Source organism: Anolis sagrei, chromosome 1 (assembly GCF_037176765.1).
Source record: "Anolis sagrei isolate rAnoSag1 chromosome 1, rAnoSag1.mat, whole genome shotgun sequence".
Lineage (NCBI taxonomy): Eukaryota > Metazoa > Chordata > Lepidosauria > Squamata > Dactyloidae > Anolis > Anolis sagrei.
Genome location: NC_090021.1, coordinates 79991241 through 80012369, shown reverse-complemented (window position 1 = coordinate 80012369; position 21129 = coordinate 79991241). Strand labels below are relative to the sequence as shown.

Sequence of the window (21129 nt, the reverse complement as noted above, 5' to 3'; positions counted from 1 at the left end):
CATTTTCTCAAATCTCTTAAAAATCAGCACATGAAATTGGTTAGCTTAGAATTCAATCAACTTACGCACAACTAAATCTAGGGGTTGTGTGTGTATATTGACAAATAGTGAGTGATAAATTACATCATTATCAAATCAATGCAGATAAGGACATTCTAGATAACTATCTCCCTCTATCACTCAGGTTATATCAAGGACAAGATCCATACTGATAACTTTATATTTAACTTCATAATATATCTGCTTAGGCACAGAACTCATACATCGGGGATAGGATTGCACCCTAAATGTATTCATTACAGACGTGCCCTCTCTATCACTAAAAAGCAAATCCCCTTGAGCTAATGCCAGTTTACAATCTATTATGCTTGCTGTAGCCATTGAATTGGAGCTATAAGCACTTGGGAATACCTATGCATTCAAAAGAGGCTGTAATACTATTAAAATTCCCTGATGATTATCTGTATTAACTCTATTACATAAGATGTGAAATTAATCATTTCCTAACTGATAACTGAGAGAAAGGGAAGTATCATAATTAATTTGATACACTCGGATTTTATATCAAACATGTCTTCTTAAGTCTCTGAGATATTTTTAATGCTATTTCCAGTCTAGTATCACTGCTTTTTATCAATTGGTTCCAGTCTAGTATCACTTCTTTTTATCAGTTGGAAATGCTGGAAAATTTAAAATTACCCCTGGGATAAAAATGAGGCCATTTGTACTTTCTTTAGATTTAGTAACACCAATTCATTAATTTTCTAAATTAGGGACAGCTTCCTATAAATAACCTATGAAACTCTTGTCCCTGGTGCTATTTTGATCTCTATGACAGTGGTTCCCAGGTGTTTTGCCTTTCAAATCCCAGAAATCCACCAGCTGGTAAACTGGCTGGGATTTCTGGGAGTTGAAGGCCAAAACACCTGGGGAACTACTGCTCTATGTGATGGCACAGTGGGCTAAACTGCTAAGATGCAGAACTTGTTGACCCAAGGTCAGCAGTTCAAATTCACAGGACAGGGTGAGCTCCTGACATTAGCCCCAGTTTCTGCCAACCTAGCTGTTTGAAAACATGCAAATGTTAGATCTATAGGTACTGCTTTGGCAGGAAGGTAATGGTGCTCCATGCAGTAATGCCAGCCACATGACCTTCGAGGTGTCTATGGACAACGCTGGCTCTTCAGCTTAGAAATGGAGATGAGCACCACCACCCCAGAGTCAGACTAGACTAGACTTAATACCAAGGGGAAACGTTTACCTTTACACTTCTGTTATCCTTCTGTCAATTGTGGACAAGGCAAAATTCATTTATTTCTGCATGGCATATCCCACAACACACACTTAGCCAAAACTAAAGGATATCAATTGGTATTACATTGTAGGAAGACTCAGTACAATACAAAACCAAGGCTCTTTATCCCAAGCCTTCTCACAGGAATTCCTCATTTTGTCCACTTTTTCAAATCTAGTAGAACAAAGCGAACTAATTTGTACTAGATGCACTCTTGTTAGCAAACAAAGGTAACCACCCTATATCTATATCCCACAGAATATATCAGGGCTTGTTTTGAAGTGGACATACTAAAGATTGCACTGTAAAGGTAGAAGCCAATTAAATTTAGACAGTTCCAGTTCTCACTGAAAGCTGCATTGTTTGGGCTTCTCAAATTCTATGGGACTGCTGTAAGTTCAGTCTTTGGTACATAGCAGGGCATCTTTAGTTGGCAAACAGCCTTTAGCAATAAAAAGGAGTAATCTGACAAACTAAAAGAAAGAGGCCAAAGTAGGATTAACCATCCTTTGCTTGATTGTGCTTATTTAAATCCTTCAGCTGCAAATGATCTTTTTTCTCTCCTTCACAGTGTCCACTGAGTGCAGAATGTAATTTGACCACTGGAACAGGAAAATATTCTAATGAATCTTTGCCAGCTGATTAAATATTAAAGCTGGCAGACTAAAGTTGAAAGGAGGAGACAGCACATCGATACTAAAAACACGAAGCTAAAGTATTATCTTAAATACTAAATACTATCTGTAACATTTGTTAGAAGACCTTTTTCCTATTAATGCATATGTATTATGTTCTGCTGGCAACTAGACCATTTTCTTATCATATTGTTAGAAAAGTGCAAGCAAGAGTAGAGAGACAGGCAGCGTTTCAAAAATGAGGGCATGGGTGGGGTGAGGAAGAAACAAAGCTTTTGTGAAGGAAATTGAATCAACCTATAGCCAAGCTATTCAGAACTTAATCTTGAACAAAATTAATTTTCAAACAGTTATAGAGTCATTGCAATAAACACAACCAGGTACCTGCTGAATGCTTTTCATTTACCTGCATCTCCTGACAAGGTGGCTGCGCTTTTACTCCGGGCCAAGAACGAATGCGTTGGTGTCAAAAGTCGGCTAACAACACTGCTCTCCCATGGACTTAGCTGCAGGCGTCGAGCTGAGTGTCACCATATAAGTGAAATGTTAGATCACATGTCTTCCACAGAGGGTCAGGCACCACACAACGTAGTTAATAAAACATTGCTCCCCACTGCACACAGGCTGTTCGATTAAGAGCTCTGAAAAACCCATCCAATTTACCATATTTTTCCTTTTCAGTTTTTATCATACCATTTCAAGAAACTGTAGACCTCATATATTGCAGTACTCTGAAAAATTGAAAATGTTGTCTATCCAGAATGTATATGCTTTCATACCAAAATACAGTGTAAATACACATTACAAAGTTTTATAAAGGTTTGAAAAATTCCATCTACCATTACTCACCTCTTTTTTCTGAAAAGAATATTTACTTCATGATGTTTTCAGACATGTATTTATATAATGATCACAAAGGGAAAAGAACATGGAGTAACCATCAGTTCTACATGCAGCTGAGACCCATTCAACTTCCTCTCACAAAAAATGCAGAACTACTTCCCTGTTGTTTTTTAAAAAATTGAGATATGTAGAGTCAAAGTGAAGAATGACACAGACTTCGTGAATTTCCTGTTTTGCTTCTTCTTGGGTTTCACCATGTGCTGGCATTATTTCAGAATCTGCTGGACTCGTATTTAGAAGGAAATGGCATAAAAATTGCTCACATAATGGGAGGAATGAAAAGAAACAGTCCCACAACAGCATGTATTCACAGAAAAGCAGAGCTACTTGTTGATGTAAAATAAAGATTGGCCATTTATTCCAGACAAAAACCGCTTTCAGACAGTGTTTACTGTAGTTATTTAATAAGGATTTTGCATGGAGTGCATTCATTGTCATCTTCTATTTGTAACCTTTACTTACTATTTATTTACTTCCATCCTTTCTCTTATGAGAAATCCCACTCCTCCCAGGATAAATTAGGAAAAATGGTAATGGCTCCTTGCTGACTTTTGCTGTGGCCCTGGAAATTATCTCCTGAAATTATCCTAAATTAGCTTGGGTCCGGTCTCACTAAAATAAGTTATACGGGTAGCTATAACCAAACTTATATTTCCATTGAAATAAACTAGAACTAAGTGTAATTTAATATGAATATCACTTTGCACATATCAATCTTTCAAAGAAGTTATTTTAAGGAATTTTATTAAATACGTGGTAGAGATCTAATAATTTTCAGCTTATTTCATAGGTGAGAGGTGGGAATCATACAACCTCCAAATGTTATTGATCTGTAGGAACCCCTGATAGTTTCGTTAATTGAAAGATATGATATGAGTTACAGTGCAACATCATCTAAAGCAGGGGTCCTCAAACAAAGGGCCAGGGTCCGAATATGGCCCTCCAAGGGCATTTACCTGGCCCTCGCTCAGGTCAACCTATGTCTGAAACGACTTGAAAGCTCACAACAACAACAACAATCCTATCTCATCAGCCAAAAGCCAGCCCACACTTATCATTGAAATACTAGTAAGTTTATAGTTGTTAAAATTGTTCTTCATTTTAATTATTGTATTCTTTTCAAGTATTTTTTGCACTACAAATAAGATATGTGCACTGTGCATAGGGATTCATTCATTTTTTTTCAAATTATAATCCGGCCCTCCAACAGTTTGAGGAACTGTGACTTGGCCCTCTGTTTAAAAAGTTTGAGGAACCCTGATCTAAAGTGTTGCATGTTATCACCCTGTTGTAGAGAGAGAAGACACAAAGGAACAAAAGAACACATCCTATGCAAAGTTATTTCCCTTCCAATGCTGGCATGTTACAGTTTTATCAAACTAGAGAAACTGCATGACATAAGAAATCTTGAGCCCATATTTGCAGCAGGCTGCCTACATAAACTTTCTTACATAAGAAACTATTGCCAAAAACAACAAAAAATGGTAAGATTTTCTTAATGGAACCATACTCAGGCAGATTACATAAAGCACCAAATATAGCATGGGTGTCCCCATTAAAGCACATCAGTGATCATTAAACTTGCATCTCAAGAAATGTGGGGTGGAAGTTCTCTTGTAGCAAAATAAAAAAGCCACATTTTTACATTATTTCCACTCAGTGAAGTGCTTCATTTATGGCATCGGTTATATTTTGGCTGTTCCTAAAATTTGTTCTCTGTGACTTTATTTGTACACGCTACAATAAATGGTCCACTAGCAAAATACATGGTCATAAAAGGGGAAATGAATGGGACCAAAACTAGGACGGGGTGGGAACAGCATAGAATAGCAGTGGCTGCCACTTAATTTCCCTGCTCTTCTGTTAGCAGCTTGGAATCTCAAAAGAGGATAGCACAGGATCCCAGTATGTCCTCTGCAACTGTAATGCAGGGATGGGGTGGGAAGTATTGCCAGGAAAGAAACAGTGGCAGTGGAGGGCTAAATTATTCAACTTTCCTTTGGGAAATTTTTGTCTCCTGCTCTGTCTGTCATAAGGCATGGATTTAAAAAAAATCAAAATTGCTGAAAAGGCAAAGCAAGATATTATATACATTTTACTGCCATGTAGGAGGTCAGCAGTAATAAATATTAATACATATTTCCTATCAGCCTGTCCAACTCAGAGATCTATCTGTATATATTCAACTATGCACATGTCATGGTGGTGAAGTGAGTTAAACTGCTGAGCTGCTGAACCTCCTTAGCAAAAGGTTGGCAGTTCGAATTTAGAGAGCTGGGTGAGCCCCCACTGTTAAGCCCAGTTTTTGCCAACCTAGCAGTTCGAAAACATGCAAATGTGAGTAGCTCAATATGTAGGTACTGCTTCTGCAGGAAGGTAACGGCACTCCATGCAGTCATGCTGGTCAAATGACCTTGGAGGTGTCTATGGACAACGCAAGCTCTTCAGAGATGCACACCACTACCATCCCCCCCCCCCCCGAGTCAGACACGACTAGACTTAATCTCAGGGAAACCTTTACCTATGCACATGTCTCTTTTATCTGCTTGCTGTTTCAACTGTGATGATTCCCACATCCTCTCTGAGTTTTAATATGAACTTTAAAGAAGCTCTCCAAGTTACTGAACCTATTTGGAAAACAGGTTTCAACATTGTGGATAACTATTTGAAAATTTGTTCTAATTTCTGGAGTGGACTAATGAGCTTTAACATCGCAAACCAAAGCCACAGCCACTACGGATTTCAGCAGATGGGAGGAAACAACTTTAAATGGTTTGGTGAGGAAAGAGAGGAATCAGTCAAGCGCTTGAGACTCTGCCACCTCTTGAAATGCTGCTTGAACATGCTTGCCCCACCCCTACCAAGGGTGCATGGAAAAGGGTGGTCTCTGCCCACAGGGGCTCCCAAGATCAGGCCATCTCCATTTTGAGTGGGAGGGCAGACCAGGTCAGGTCTTTGGGTGAAATGGGGATCCCAGCAGCCTGAATTATGTCCGTGAGTTGGGAATTGTCATCCTCTGCTGTAAAGGAACGTGCAGACATCTGACTTCCTCCCACATTCATAATATTTGACCAATATATTTACTTGTATATGCAAAGAGTGCCAGAAAAGAGAAGATACTGCAAGGTTTCCCTCAAGATCAGAAATGTCACCATGTGTAACCCCTTCCTCCAGACACGTAAACAAAGCATTTTAAAACCAGAAAAATAATATACAAGCTGAGCCATATTTTCCACATTTCAGCTAATGTCTCACAGGAAGAAGTCCTGAATTGATGCGGTGATGAAACGCACACGAAATGCTTCACTGTATGATTAAGAGGAAAAGTGGTAGGATATTACAAAATATATGTTGATGGATTAAATTAACAAATCAAATTAGCAAATGTCACAACAGAAGTAAAAACAAAACACTTTCTACTGATTTAAGATCAGTAAAGAGAAAAACACATGTATTTTTCACTGGATAATTCTGAGTGAAACTATTTGGAAGGTAAACAATTCTGAACCAAAGCCACTACATCAGAAATGGAGAGGAGGTTTTAATGCACTATAATACACTGTGCACAGTTGTAAAGAGGCATGGAGTAGAAGACTTTGAACTTAATTTTATGAGGGCACTATGAAGAATAGGATTTCTTTTTAGATAGTTTTCTGAAGTACTTCATCTGACAATAAAGGGTAATTTTTATTTATTTATTTATTTCTGCTACTTATACCCCGCCCTTCTCACCCCCGAGGGGGGACTCAGGGCGGCTTACACAGATGGCACAATTCGATGCCCTTATACAAATACATACAAATATAAAAACAGTAATTAATAATTAACAGATTAAAAACATTAATATATAGCACCATAGCACAGTAAAGATCTCAAATTCAATAAACTCAAAAACAATGCTAAAGAAAATAGAATAATTGTCGAGAATTGACTCTCCAAAAAGCTATAAAGAGAGAAGAATTAAAAATTAGTGGATACTGTCCTAGTAAACTATACACTCTCCTTGAATGTCCTTAGGGAAATTTCTCAGAGTGCTTTTAGATAGAAAATAAGATAAACTACTGTTTGTTTGTTTGTGTGTATGCATGTATGTGCCTTCAAGCAACCTGTTGATTCATGGCAGCCCCATGAAGTTCCTAGAGTTTTCTTAGGCGAGGAATGCTAAAAGGTGGTTTTTCCTTGGCTATAATAACCTTTAACACCTGATATCCATTGGCTGGCTACCATCCAAATACTAACTAGGGTTGATCCTGCTTAGCTTCTAATTTCAGATGGGATCTGGTGCCTTTGGAGTATTTAGTCCTGAAGAGACTGTTGTTTACAAAGCTCCGATTTACTTGGCAAACTGGTCAGTTACTATTCTCCTGCATGGGGAGGGCAATTTTTACTATTTTCAATCCCCCATTCCCAAGTTTGGCATTACTACATGGAAGATGCCACTTCAAATAGCCTCTGTAGAATGCCAGCATCACAGGGCTTTGGGCTTTGTGGACAGTTCAGCTCAATCCCAGTATGACTTCATTTTTGTGGCAGGTATTTCTCACTCTCTATGCAGCTTGTGCAGAACAGATGTGTTACTAAGCATCCACACTACCTCAAAGCAACTCCAGTTTAGACAGTCTCTTCCAGTCTGTTTACTTTTTGTTTTATGACAGTTTAACTAATTGAAAACCTCCTGCATATTCGGACAGTAACATTTCATACGCCTCCACCAAATCATGGGTGGATTATTGCACTACATCATAGACACCACAAAGCCACAAAAAGCAATTCACAAAGAGAGCACATAAAAATTCAGTACTGAAACACACACGTGCACTTGCTGTAGCAAATACAACTGGGGAAAGCAAATAAAAGAATTGTAAATTCTTTTGTATAGAGTTTGGTAATGAGGAGGGAAAGGGAAAGTACAGTTGATCTTTCTCTTCAAGGTATGGATTTCTGGCAATTAAAAGAGCGAAATGCCTATGCATTGTAATGTTTTTAATGTTAGCCGCTTGAATTTTTTATGGAGAGAAAAAGCAGAATATAAATAAACATAATAATAATAATCCTTAAAATGACATCTAATGATATGATTTCTCGGAAAATTCCTGTTCTCATACTTAAAGGATAAATCTGACACAGTGGTCAAATTCATATTTAAAGATAGAATCAGAAAGAACTTTTGTGAGTACACAAGAGCTCCTCCTGATTCTATGTTTAATTCTAGTAAGTCATATCACAAGTTAAAGTGCCATATTTCATTGCATAATAGACCAGAATAATAACCACTTTTTAGGCATGGCACTCATGAAGGTGAGCGGATGGATGGTACACAAGAGCTCTTCCGGATTCAATGCTTAGAATCAGAATAAGTTTGTATTAAACCAATGTTGAAAACAACTTGAGAAAATGTACAAGAGTGTCCAGAAAAACAAATTTACCCACTTGCCTGTGTCTTTTCACTAGCTTTCTCACTCGCCCATCGATCTGTTCACCCACCCATCTGCCCAAAGATCCACCTGCCCACTGCTTCAATCACTCAATCACCCACCCATCCATCTGATCACTCACCACCATCATAAAATGCTATGCCTGAAAAGGAGTGGGTGAGTGTGCGGACGGGCATGCGAGTGAATGAATGAGTAAGTGGATAGGTGAGCAGATGGGTGAGTGAAGTGGTGGGTGGGTCTTTAGGAGGATGGGTGGGCGAGTGGATGGATGGGACAGGCAAGTGTGTAAAGCTCTTCAAAGCAGGGCAGCAAGACATGTGGCAGGGAACACTAGACTATGTACAGTGGGGATGCTGTCTAAATCAAGGGTGCAACTATTATGAGAGGGATCCTAAAATACCAAATTTGGCACTCAAAAAGGGGAGTGCAACTATTATGTGATGATGACTATTATGCAATAAAATATGGGTATTTAAAATGTAGTATGTACAATGAACTTGCCAGGTGGCATAAAGGGGAAGAAAAATCCCCATTCTAACCAAATGTTGATCTTCAAAGAAAAAAAAGAATTATATTTTACTCTCTGCTTTTTACATAATTACCCAAAACATTTCTATTCACTGAAATTCTCAGTTGTGAAAAAAGCACCCTGTACATTTTGAATCCTTAAAAGATATAGAATCCCTCTGCAAGCATTCATAAGCACACTGCCTATGTAGACAGGTGCCATGACCTCAGATGCTTCAAAGAAACCAAATGGGTGGCACTCATGAAGATGCCCAGCTCTTCATGGCACATTTATGGATTAGCAACTGAAAACAAGGAACTGGAAGGATTGAATTGAATACACAAGGGTCATGGAGAGAGATTCACTGGGTTTTTTCACAGCAAAATGGGTCTAACACTCTTGTTTTTTCACACTCTGCATAGACTTGAATCTAAACATATTGTCAGGAGATATTTATATGAGATGAATACATTAGCGTCAGCAAGAGGAAGTTATGTCGTACATGTTTCAGGAGCAAAGCACATGATATTGCAAGTATCCATTTTTAATATCAATTATCTTATTACTAAACAATGTATCTATCAGTATGATCTGCAATAATAATAGATTGTTGAATGCACAACAAGTCCGATTCTATTAAAATGAGAGTGCACAACTTTTCTGGCTCCAAAAGCCACATCTAGTCTTGCGTGGGGTTTGCACAGAGCTGCACATCTTCTAATGCTTCACATTTCTACTCTTGACCAAATATCTAATGCTTTTATTTTTGTTTATGCCAGTATATGCACATGCACAAGCTGTTGTGCCAGCTTTGGAATGAACATATAATGACTTCAGTGTGCTAGGAGTGCTACTTCTACTAGCAGAATATGCAACTACGATTTTGGTTAGCAATATATTATTTGATACAATCAAATAGTTATGATTGTCTTTTCTGGTCTTCACCTCTGATTGTATCATGAATCTCCAACAACTACCATATATACTTGAGTATAAGCCGACCCAAATATAAGCCGAGGCACTTAATTTTACCACAAAAAACTGGGAAAACAGATTGACTCGAGTATAAGCTGAGGATGGGAAATGCAACAGATACTGGTAAATTTCAAAATAAACATAGATACCAATAATATTATATTAATTGAGGCGTCAGGAGATTAAATGTTTTTGAATATTTACATAAAACGTAATTTTTACATAAAACTTGCATACCCTTCCAATAAAAATAAATAGAGTAAAATAATAAATGTAATAACAACAATAATAAATAGAGTAAAATAATAAATGTAATAATAAAAACAATAATAAAATACAATAATAAATGTAATAATAATAATAATAATAATAATAATACATTTATTACATATTTCTAACAGCGTAAAATAATAAATAACCTTGACTCGAGTATAAGCCGAGAGGGACTTTTTCAGCCCCAAAAAAGGTCTGAAAAAGTAGGCTTATACTCAAGTATATACAGTATTTTTCAGAGAATAGTTACCTTTCTGGAAGACTTTATTCATAAGTTTCAGTTCCTTGTTTTTGAAAAGTAAGAAAATATTGCCCTTGGATAAAAACAATACTTGTGCTTTGCTGCCAGATCGGTGAAATCTGAGACAATATATATGTGAGCCAATATCCAAGAAAGCTTTTGCACATTACTGTCAGCCTGGCACATAACAAAGAAGAATTGCATATTTCCAAACATGCAGAAAAGCCCACACGCATAAAAGGCGGTATCAGAGATGAGCTGTTGCACACAGATTGTCAGTGTGGCATTAAACATAAACACATATCTCCAAACATGTAGAAGTCCACATGTATGCTAAACATAAAACTCACACATTTTAAGGACATAAACAAATCAATCCTATACATGTTGACATAGGATTACTGCCTTTGTGACCTTCCAACCAGTTTCACTACATAATCAAAAATCTAATCCAACTTTGTCTTCAGAAAGGTGTTTCTGGATCCAACCTGCATATAAACGTGGAGCTATTGTGGTTAATGCTAGAGAACACATTGCATCTAGTAGTTTCTAACAGAAGATTACATCACCTTTGTGTCCAATTGTAGTTCATTTAGACTTAAAAATCCCCAAAGACTCAAAAAGGATGGGGAATAAAGTCTCTCATGAAAACAAAGCAACATATAAATTTGATAGAGACCATTACAATTCCATTTCTAAGCCAACATAAGTCAGCATGTTGACTTTCCGGGAAAGATTCAAGAACTTTTTTTAAAAAACGGGTGAAGTTAAAAAAAACAATAATCAGATGAATATGATCTAGTGGTGATGTACAAAAGTTAAAATGGATTCCATGCAGTATGGAGAGATGAACTGGTTTTCTATTTTTTAAATCCATTTACTAAAAAACCTGACAGAAGCACTGCTTTTAGCACTTTCAAATCTCTTGTTTTCCCCTGGTGATTGAAGTCTTTTTTTTCCTCTAACAACGTAAAGGAAATGACTTGAGATCAAAATGGCAAACTCACAGCACAAAACATTTTTAGACCTTTCCTTTGCAACTGCTGTTGTTCTTTAAACTGTACCTCTGTCTGGAGAATTTAGTAATGTTGCAGATGAGGAGGAGAGCCGCTTGTTAATGACTGGATCAACATGTTTCGAAAGGTTCATTGTTGAAACAGATCGCCTGTCTGGATCTAAAACAAATGGAAATAATGCTAATTGACAGCCCACATGCAGCAATGTAAGTTCCTAGTCCTCTAGAGGGAAGTAGAAATAGGAATATTGGGGTTTTTTTCTATTGAATGATACCTTTAAGAAAGGACTTCTTGGAAGGATTTTTAATAGGTGACTCAAAGAGTGTGCACAATATTATTTAGGCTGCAGTCTTATACACATGTACCTGGAAATAAATCCAGCTAATTTCAGTAAGGCTTATTTCTGAGTAGATACGAATGGGACTGAATTGCTAATTTCTTGTTATATCCTCAAACATTGTGATTCACTCCATCAAATAGCAATATATTTCTATGAGATAAATTTGAATGATCTGGTAAGAAATAAGCACAATGTAACGTTCACATTCATCTCATTGCATTTACAATCAGAGTGATGCAGTAAGCCTGGAAGCAAATGGGAAATGGTAGAGGGGCACCAATGTACTGACAGACAAAATCGCTTAAACATGTCATTTATCTATTGAGTAAGATAACCTTGTGGATACAGCTGCTTAAAAAGCATGATCATTTGTTTGTTGTGATGAGAATGTGATAACAAAATCAGTATATGTGTCAAGTAGAGAGAAAATTGGGATTTATTTCATTTCAGGAGCGACTTGAGAAACTGCAAGTCGCATCTGGTGTGAGAGAACTGGCCATCTGCAAGGACGCTGTCCAGGGGACACCTGGATGTTTTACCATCCTGTGGGAGGCTTCTCTCATGTCCCTACTTGGAAAGCTGGAGCTGAAAGACGGGAGCTCATCCAGCTCCCTGGATTTGAAACGCCAAACTTTCGGTCAGCAGTCCTGCCAACACAAGGGTTTAACCCACTGTGCCACCAGGGACCCCTTAACTGGGAATGAATTTAGGCAGATTCTAAGTTTACATGGCTAAATCCAATTGCTAGTCACAATAAGAATAAACCCATTTAATCAACAGGATTTACATAAACGTTGACTAAGCATTCAGCAAATGATTTGGGGTATTGTTCTTAGGCCTAGCAATTGTGTTTGGCCCAATTATTCTTGTCGATAAACATTAGGAAAAGTTTTGCCTACACATGTTTCAACTTGTGTGCTTGTGTGTGTGTGTGTGTGTGTGACAAAAAGAGAATGAGAGAAACAGAGGAAGGTAGGCAGATATATGTAGAGATTTACAGACTGGCAGAGGAGAATGTATTAAGCAGGCATTTGCATGGACCACACCTAATCTAGTTTCCTGTTTCAGAGAGCCTTTCTGTATTTGTTTTATATTATACAGGATTACATTATACAAGTAAGGATTATCTTCATGATTGTCAAAAATCATGGGCATTGCTATCTGGAAAGCTGGACAATGAATTTAAATATAGATATTTTCAGATTTCCTTTCCCAATATTTATTTCATATAATAGATACCTTAGCAAAGAATCCATTACTGAATGGATTTTACATTTCCATTCATTAGAGCAGAGTTTCTCAAATGTGCTCCTTCTGATGTTTTGGACTTCAGCTCCCACAATGCCTATCAGCTGGTAAGCTGGCTGGGATTTCTGGGAGCTGAAGTTCAAAACACCTGGGGGAGCAGAGTTTGAGGAACACTGCATTAGAGTATCAGTTCCACAGGGTTGTCCCAACATCACAATGTACCCATTTGTAGGTCCACAGTGACACTCCCACCACATATTTCAATGAAAGCACAGGTATTACCTTCCCTATTTACTCGAATGGTATTTCAACACGGACATAAAGCTGCCTATATTTTGCATTTTCCTCCCTCTTTCAAGCAAGTTGAAGTTATTTCTCCTAATAAGAGGAGAAAGTATGAGTGGCATGTGGTCATGTAAAGCCAGAACACCGAAAGAGGTCAGAAAACAAACACAAAAAAAGGACTAAGAGGAGGCATTGTTGTCTACATGCTCAGAAGGTAATTTGCAATGTGGACTGGAGGGATATTTAGGTAAATAGAAGTGGCATGCAGTAGCAAGAGGAAAAGAGCAGTGAGTAGCAACCCGAAGGGCAGTCTCTAGCATACGTATGTGGGAAAATTACAACAGGGTTGATTTTGCTTCTTTAAAATGCTGGCTAGGTTTGTGAATGCAGTGTCACAGTGCACCAACCTTCTTTTTACAGGCTGCAGAGTCAGCAGCTGTACTATAGAGAGTATATAATAGATATTTCAAAAGCACTGGGAGATAAATGAACAAAGGAAAATTATTTCTATAAAAATACAGAGTGGGAAAAGGAGCAGATAAATAATACAGTCGAGCAAGAGGGAAGTCTTTTACAAAGAGCTTTTGAAAATGCTATTTCTAAACCTGGAAAGAGCACTGAATACTGCTTGCAAACAGAAGCACTTTGAAAATGTTGAGAAGTTGTACCACAGTCTTTAAGTCACCCAATAACCACTTGGTAAATTTGAGGAAGGCAGCAGGGCATGCTATCTATCAAGCTCTAGTCTAGGCGGCAGATGTTAGGCATGCATGGTGACTAACACAGCATGGTTTAGTTACTGGTAAACTGGTCTGACTCTGGGGGGAGAGAGAACTACTGGTGAAGAGCCAACACATCACGGTGAGTTATGTACCGGGTTTCCTAGCACCACCCAAAGGTCTGAAGTGGTACTCCAGGCCTGCTAAATCGAGAAAGGTGAAGGATGATTCAACAAAATAACCTAGGGACAGAATGCAAGACAATGATTTTCAAAAGGAAAGAATAAAATGTAAAAGGCAGCAAGCAAGTTATACAGAGAGAAGCAAAGAGAATAGGTAGAACACTGTTACGAAAAAAGCCATTGTTTATTGAACTTGCAGCACAAGGAAACAGTAGCGATTGGAAGTTCTTGCCCTTTGTAAAAGCAGTGATACATATATTTGTTCCATAATAGATGAAGTAAACACCCATTAGTGCATTTTTCAGGAAGGAAAAAAACATATGTAATGTACATACAGAATTTCCTGATACAAAATATAGTGAACGTCTCTTTAGACTTGAAATCCTCTGTGTATTTAAATATATATTCAGACACAAACCATGTGTCTGGAGTAATACAAAAATCATAACTCTATTATTTATTTAACATTTTTTAAATCTAAAAGCAACTTTTTCTAAGAAAGTGAGAAAACTACCAAAGTTTTTTTCAGTGATAATATTAGCCACAGTGGCCACTAGATTCCTTCCCAGTGGATTTAAATGCAGTGAAATATATTCTTGAGTCTAGTTTTTATGATAATGCACATTGCTTTCCGAAACACTCATATTAATAATGCCTAGCAAATACAGAAGCCTGAGGAAATTGGCATAGACAGACTTTTGGCACACAAAAAGGTCACAGCGAGATGAACAAAGTAAATTAAGCCGAAATACAGATGGAGTTAGAAAAGAGCAAATCATCCAAGCGTTAGTTCAGTTTCTCATTCTTGACTGCTAAGGACCAAAGTAAGAAGCATGTACATCTCAAGACACAATTAAAGACTCAGCTGAAATGCAGTCTGCAAAGAGGCTTCCTCAGTAAGAAACACACATTAGCACAAAGAAGGGGATACAGGCTGCGAGGCCTGGCCTCCACTTTTACCTGTGGTATTAATGCTGCTGTTGCTATGCAGTGTACCTCCCCAGGACCATCTGTTTTGCTTCTGTTTTGGTTTCTGGCTCCTTTCAATCGTCCTGCGAACAACGGCTTCATGTCGCTCCTAATGAGATAATGCAAAGTGAAGTTTTCCTAAACTATTACAGTTCTGTTTGGATCACTTGAAAGAAGGGGAAAATGTGATCAGACAGTCCACTTACTTTGTCCTCTTCTAGCCGCTGTCTTCGTTTTTCCTCAACTGCAGCTCTCCTTCTTTCTTCTTTTAGCCTCTGCTCTTCCAATTTCTTTTTGCGTTCCTCTAGATGTTTCTCGTAATATTGCCTTGCTCTCTCTTCTTTTTCTATCCAGGCAAGTTCTCTTGCCGCTAAACAGCAACAAAGAAAATGTTTCTTTAATTGTGTTCGTTTATAACAGGGGTCCACAAACTTTGTAAACAGAGGGCCAGGTCACAGTCTCTCAAACTGCTGGAGGGCCAGATTGTAATTTGAAAAAAACATGAATTCCTATGCACACTGCACATATCATTTGTAGTCCAAAAAAACCCACTTAAAAACATTACAATAATTAAAATGAAGAACAATTTTAACAAATATAAACTTATTAGTATTTCAATAGGAAGTGTGGGCCTGCTTTTGCCTGATGAGATAGGATTGTTGTTGTTGTTATGTGCTTTCAAGTCGTTTCAGACGTAGGTTGACCCTGAGCGAGGGCCGGATAAATGATCTTGGAGGGCTGTATCCGGCCCCTGGGCCGTAGTTTGAGGACCCCTGGTTTATAACAACTTAACATTTACATGAAAGAATACACAGTTTAGAAAACTCCAGCGTAGAATCAGAGGGGTCAGGAATCAGAAGCAGACTTCAGTTCATTCTGACTGGGAAAGATGAAGAGTATGGCCACGTCTTACAATGGTTGTCACCATAGGTCATGGAGTGTTGTTCTGAGTTTTAAATTGCTGTTTTCATATGCTATAGTTTTGACTTTGTATTGTACTGTGTGTTAATTTTATACTTTGTCTTGGCACTTTATGCCATATGTAAGCCATCCCGAGTCCCTTTGGGGATATGGAGGCGGGGTACAAAAATAAAGTTGTTATTGTTGTTGTTGTTCCACCCAAATTAACTCCTGAAAAAGTCATACACTGAGAAGATCAACCATATCTGTCTAATTCTCTCAGGCCTGGGGTAACCACATCTATCACAAATCCTTTTGTGTGAGTCAGACAAGCTAAGGAGCAGCATCTGATTGAGAAGGACATCTGGTATCATTTTTTAAATTTTCCTTTCCTCCATTTCCGGAGAGTGCAATCCCAATCCATAATAAGAGTTAACCATACTGCCTGCCATTAACTTCTCAACTGTTTCTGAAAGCAGCTTCTGTTTTATTGACATTTCTTCTCAATGCATTATTGATTCCCACTACCTTACTTCAGTCAGATGTTTTTAATCTTTATTTTTTATTGAACATTTGTCGGTTTATTTACAGGTGGCAGCAGTACATTGGTTGTTTATACAGCATTTATGTACTTAACACAAGCAGTCCAGCAAATAACAAGGAAAGGGAGCAAACATTAACAAGGCAAGGAAAAGAAAACAGTAAACATGAGGATAGGAGGATGAACTGCATCATGATCATGGAACCTACCCCAACTATCTCTCCTGATCAGACATGTCAGAAGAAGATGGGGAACAAGATGGAACACTGCAAAATCCCATCAGACATAGTCCATGGAAGTCCTCCAGCAATAATTCTGGGACCTACCTATCATGTAATGGAGCTTGCGATAGTTACTTATTTGGATTTATCTCAGAATCTTCCTATTAACATTAGAGTTGTGTTCCAAAAAAACCCCAAATTTTTCCAAGCTCCAGAGAAATAATGCACAACAGCACCTTCCACTGCACAACACAGGCAGAAACTATATAATTAATGATAGCTGAGAGGTCCAAATGAATGCACAGGGCCACGTTTCCCATGCAATGTGGAAAAGAGGTTGTCGAGAGTAACTGAAATAATTTCATCTCAAAATCTAGACTGAGATCAATCTGGTAAAGATTTAGAGCTCACTCAAAGTTCTCATTATGTGCACAACCACCTTATCGAGGAATGGCAATCTACTGTAATATGAAGGGATATCTGTCACCTTTCCAGTTTCTAAATAGTACATTAGCTAGTGGCTTGTTGGGGAAAATTGACTTTATTTCTTTCTTAGCTTGCTCATACACTTATTTTCTACAAGGACTCCTTGAATGGCCTTGACAGGGACCATTCAGCTTTAATTTTTGGCTGACCTTTGCGCACTGTTTGTGTTTTAGCTTTTGCAATGAATTTAGCTAATAAAAGAGAGAGGAATCAATATTAAGGGTTCTGCTCTATTGAAAAGATGCCTTTAAACTTTTTTTCTTAACAGAAAATGGGTTCAATAATAGATTAAAGAAGATCTACTTAAAAATAAAGTAAAGAAAATTTAATCCCACCAAGTTTAAATTAAACTCACAAAGTGCTGTTGAAATATCACATTTCATCTTTTTGGTATTCTTTTTTTTAAAAGATCCAGTGTCTCATATACTGCCAATTATGAGATCAGGCTTTTATTATATTATCATCTTGCCACATTCAATGCATTTTGCAGGAGCTTCAGAGGATGTTATTCTATACCCTGGTTTTTCTAGTCACTTCTATAATTTTACTTACTCTTAAGAGCAAAATCATTTCTGGAGGAAGACAAAGATGAGCTGTAAAGAGCTGTACTGGGGACCATCCCTTTCTAACAATCTCTTTGTTTAGGTAGCTCCCAAGATTATTTACTGATGGTGACACTCCAGGATCATAAACACAGGTCTTCTTCACCATCCTTTCACTGCTGGAAGGTCCAGCATTTGATACAGAACTGTGGAGTGATTTGAACATTGGTCTATGACTCTGGAACCCAGTGTCCAAATCCCTACTTCGCCATGAAACCCATTGGGAGACCTTATGGATGTCAAGCTCTCTGAGCCCCTGAGGAAGGCAAAGGCAGACTTCCTCTGAAAAGGGGTTATCAAAAGTCAGAAACAATCTGAAAGCACACAGCGCACTATGCCATGAAATTATGCTTCCACCAAAATGATATTTTTCTATTTTTATAGGACTTAATATGTAGCTGTAGTTATAGTTGTCAGTGCTGCTAAGAATTTAATAGCAGTGTGCACGATTCCATTTGACAAAACCAGATTTGGGGAAATTTGTCGATCTGGCTGCTGGACATCTGAAAATGGGCTGGGTGGAGGGAAGCTGAAGACTCAGTTGATACGGATCACTAGCAGCCGGATCTTTTGGCTAATGGGGGCTAACAGGGCTAACTGGCACTCTACATGAAGCAGAGGCTGCGGCCTATGGACAGCCTTACAAATCAGCCAAGAGCTGGCAACTGATAGCGGTAGCTCCTTCTCTTCTTTCTTCTCTGGCAGTCCCTTCTATTCCTTCCTGAAGCCCCCGCTCCCCAAACTTGCATTCCCAGCAGCACTTTGCATGGTCCAGGCATTGAAGGATCGTCTAAGCTCCCTCCTGGGGCATGATAGGATTTTTCTCGCTCTTTATTCCTCACGTTTTTTTCTCAGTTAATCAGAGGTCTGGTTGATTGTCCATTTTCCTCCCTTCTTGAGGTGTGCACTGGTTGGGACTTCAATTCCCAGACCCCCCTCTTGTGGTGTTTTATAAAAAAAATGTTATGGTAAAAACTTCTAAAATTTCCCAAAAATCAGTGGATTGGTGAAATGTTCTGAAATTCTGCAGGCTTGCAGTCGTAAATGTGGCCTACAAGTTCCATGCTGACAGGATGGCAAATCAAGCCTCTAAAGTTTCCCCATTGGTGCCAATGGACCGAATCATACCAGCATGAAACAGCACCCCCTCCTGAATTTGGGCATTTCCTGGTAAAGAGAGTGGAGATGGGAATGAGACTAGAAATTGGTTTTTTTGTTTTTTCTTTTTTTGCCAAGTCACACACACCTAGAATTTAACAATGGGAGAAATCACCTTGAGTTCCATTCTTAGTGAAAAAATTGCTCCTAAATAAGGTAACTGACTGGAGTTAATTTTATACAAAGGATGTCATATAATCTATTTTTGATTATACAAGCTATGTTTACTATGGAACCACTAGAAAGAAATCTCTTGTCCAAGGACCAATGTTTCTACTGTAGTTTGGAGTTTTAACTCCTCTTCTAATGACAACAAAAATTTCAAGACACACTTTGGATTATATTCATCTCTGTCTTTTTTCATTATTCATTCTAGCCCACATGACTTGTTAGCATGAATTCACAATCTTCAATTCAATGATCATAATATGAAATAGACTCTCACTTGGCAATCCACTAGGAGACAACAGGCCAAAATGAAAAAACTGAGATAATTAAGAATGGTTGGGTTTTTTTAAATCTCAGACTGAAAGATGGTACATTTTATACACATATATAATTTTTTTAAATAAAAATCTGTGGATGCTCAAGTCTCATTCTATGCAATGGCAAGTAAAGTGATCTTCTGTATGTAAAATGTTGAAATCAAGGTTTGCTTTTTTGGAATGTTTTCAAACTGTGGGTGGCTGATTCCGTGGATGCAGAATCCGTAGATCTGGGCTGTACCTCTTGTTCAAATCTAGAAATCTCAGGCAACTTGTAACTTGTAAAATATATGTAAACTAAGAACACAACTCCCTGAAGGAAATATAATATATACAACTATAATAAAGTATACTGTGTTACTGGATCAACAATACTGCTGCAGTTCTTGAGATTGTGAGGAACAATGGGCAGAGATCAGATTAGGTTCTGATTAGGAAGCACTTTCAAAGGTGACTCCTTGCACTCTACTTGCTAAAAGTACACACCCAATTGATACAAATTATATCTACACTTACATTACACTTCACTGGCTTGCCACCCAGAGAACATTCTTTATTTCAAAGATTGATGGCACGTTATGAATTCTTCTTTGAATGCCAAGAAAGATTCCTTAAACGTAATTTAAACTTTTACATGTCATCAAATTGTCCTTTGTTTGTTTGGGAAAAGGTCAGAAAAAGGAGAGGATAGTTACATTCCTTGCCATTATAAATATCTTAAAGCATAACACAACACTATTAGCATGATGTAAATTCTAACCCAGATGTATATTAAAGACATCGGTTTGTATATCTTAATAATGTTCTGCTGAATAAACATGAGATGGTCCTTTATAAAATACAAATGGCATTATATTTCAATGTATAAATAATTGACAATTGGGATAACACACTAAGACTTTGCTCTTCAAAGAGAATAGTGTAAGTTAACTAATCAAGTGAAAAGTCAAATTTTAAGTAGTAAACATTTATCCTTAAGTTAATGAGCATACCTCCTCTCTAAAGCTATTTACTTTGGACAGTCCACATAAAAAAATAATAGTGTAGAGCCTGCCTATATGGGGATGTTTATCACTGTCAAACTACTGATGTTAGTGTAGGCAGGCTTAGAGAGCCTACTTTTTTTTTGCTACAAACTTGGGTTCCAGCAACTAGAACCATCAACTAAAGTCATGTGTTTCTTTTGACTTTTGGGTACCAGAACAAAAAAAAAGTTCAAATCCTTTTTGCACAAAAATTAACTCCTAGTCACTGTCAGGTTTTCTTCAGTTCAGTGGTACATTTATAATGGGCTTTCTAGGACAGCCGAGATATTCCCCGACATGCCCTTTTTCTGTTCTCTCCCCACAACAGATGAGTAATAGCTCTTCTTAGAAGGCTGCAGAAGTGACAATGCCTTTGAAGAATGTTCAGAAGCTTCAAGTAGTCCAACGGGCAGCAGCCAGGTTCCTTACTGGAGTAGCGCATAGGGAGCATACAACCTCCCTGTTACATCAGCTCCACTGGCTGCCAGTTTGCTACTGAGTACAATTCAGAGTGCTGGCTTTAGTCTATGAAACCCTAAACAGTTCTGGCCCACTTTACCTGTCCATACTTATTTCCCTTTATGAGCCAGTTCGAGTGCTAAGATCGGCCGAACAGGTCCTGCTCTCATTCCCACTGCCTTCACAGGTGCAATTGGTGAGGGCAAGAGGTAGGGTCTTCTTGGTGGTG

The 21129-nt window shown here is 38.0% G+C and overlaps 1 protein-coding gene across 9 annotated transcripts in view; it reads right to left on the bottom strand.

The window, feature by feature from the left end:
* MAP7 (microtubule associated protein 7) overlaps window positions 1-21129 on the bottom strand; it is a 157488-nt gene that overhangs the window by 26608 nt on the left and 109751 nt on the right. For 5 of the 9 annotated variants that reach the window (XM_067466538.1, XM_067466555.1, XM_060753425.2 and 2 more), the window contains exons 4-8: window positions 15230-15393; window positions 15015-15132; window positions 14028-14114; window positions 11329-11439; window positions 2336-2449 (exon numbers count right to left, since the gene is read on the bottom strand). In XM_067466538.1, coding sequence (XP_067322639.1) covers window positions 2336-2449; window positions 11329-11439; window positions 14028-14114; window positions 15015-15132; window positions 15230-15393 — 594 coding nt within the window. The remainder of the gene's footprint in view (window positions 1-2335; window positions 2450-11328; window positions 11440-14027; window positions 14115-15014; window positions 15133-15229; window positions 15394-21129) is intronic. The other 4 variants (XM_067466541.1, XM_067466546.1, XM_067466552.1 and 1 more) reach the window with 2 other exon arrangements.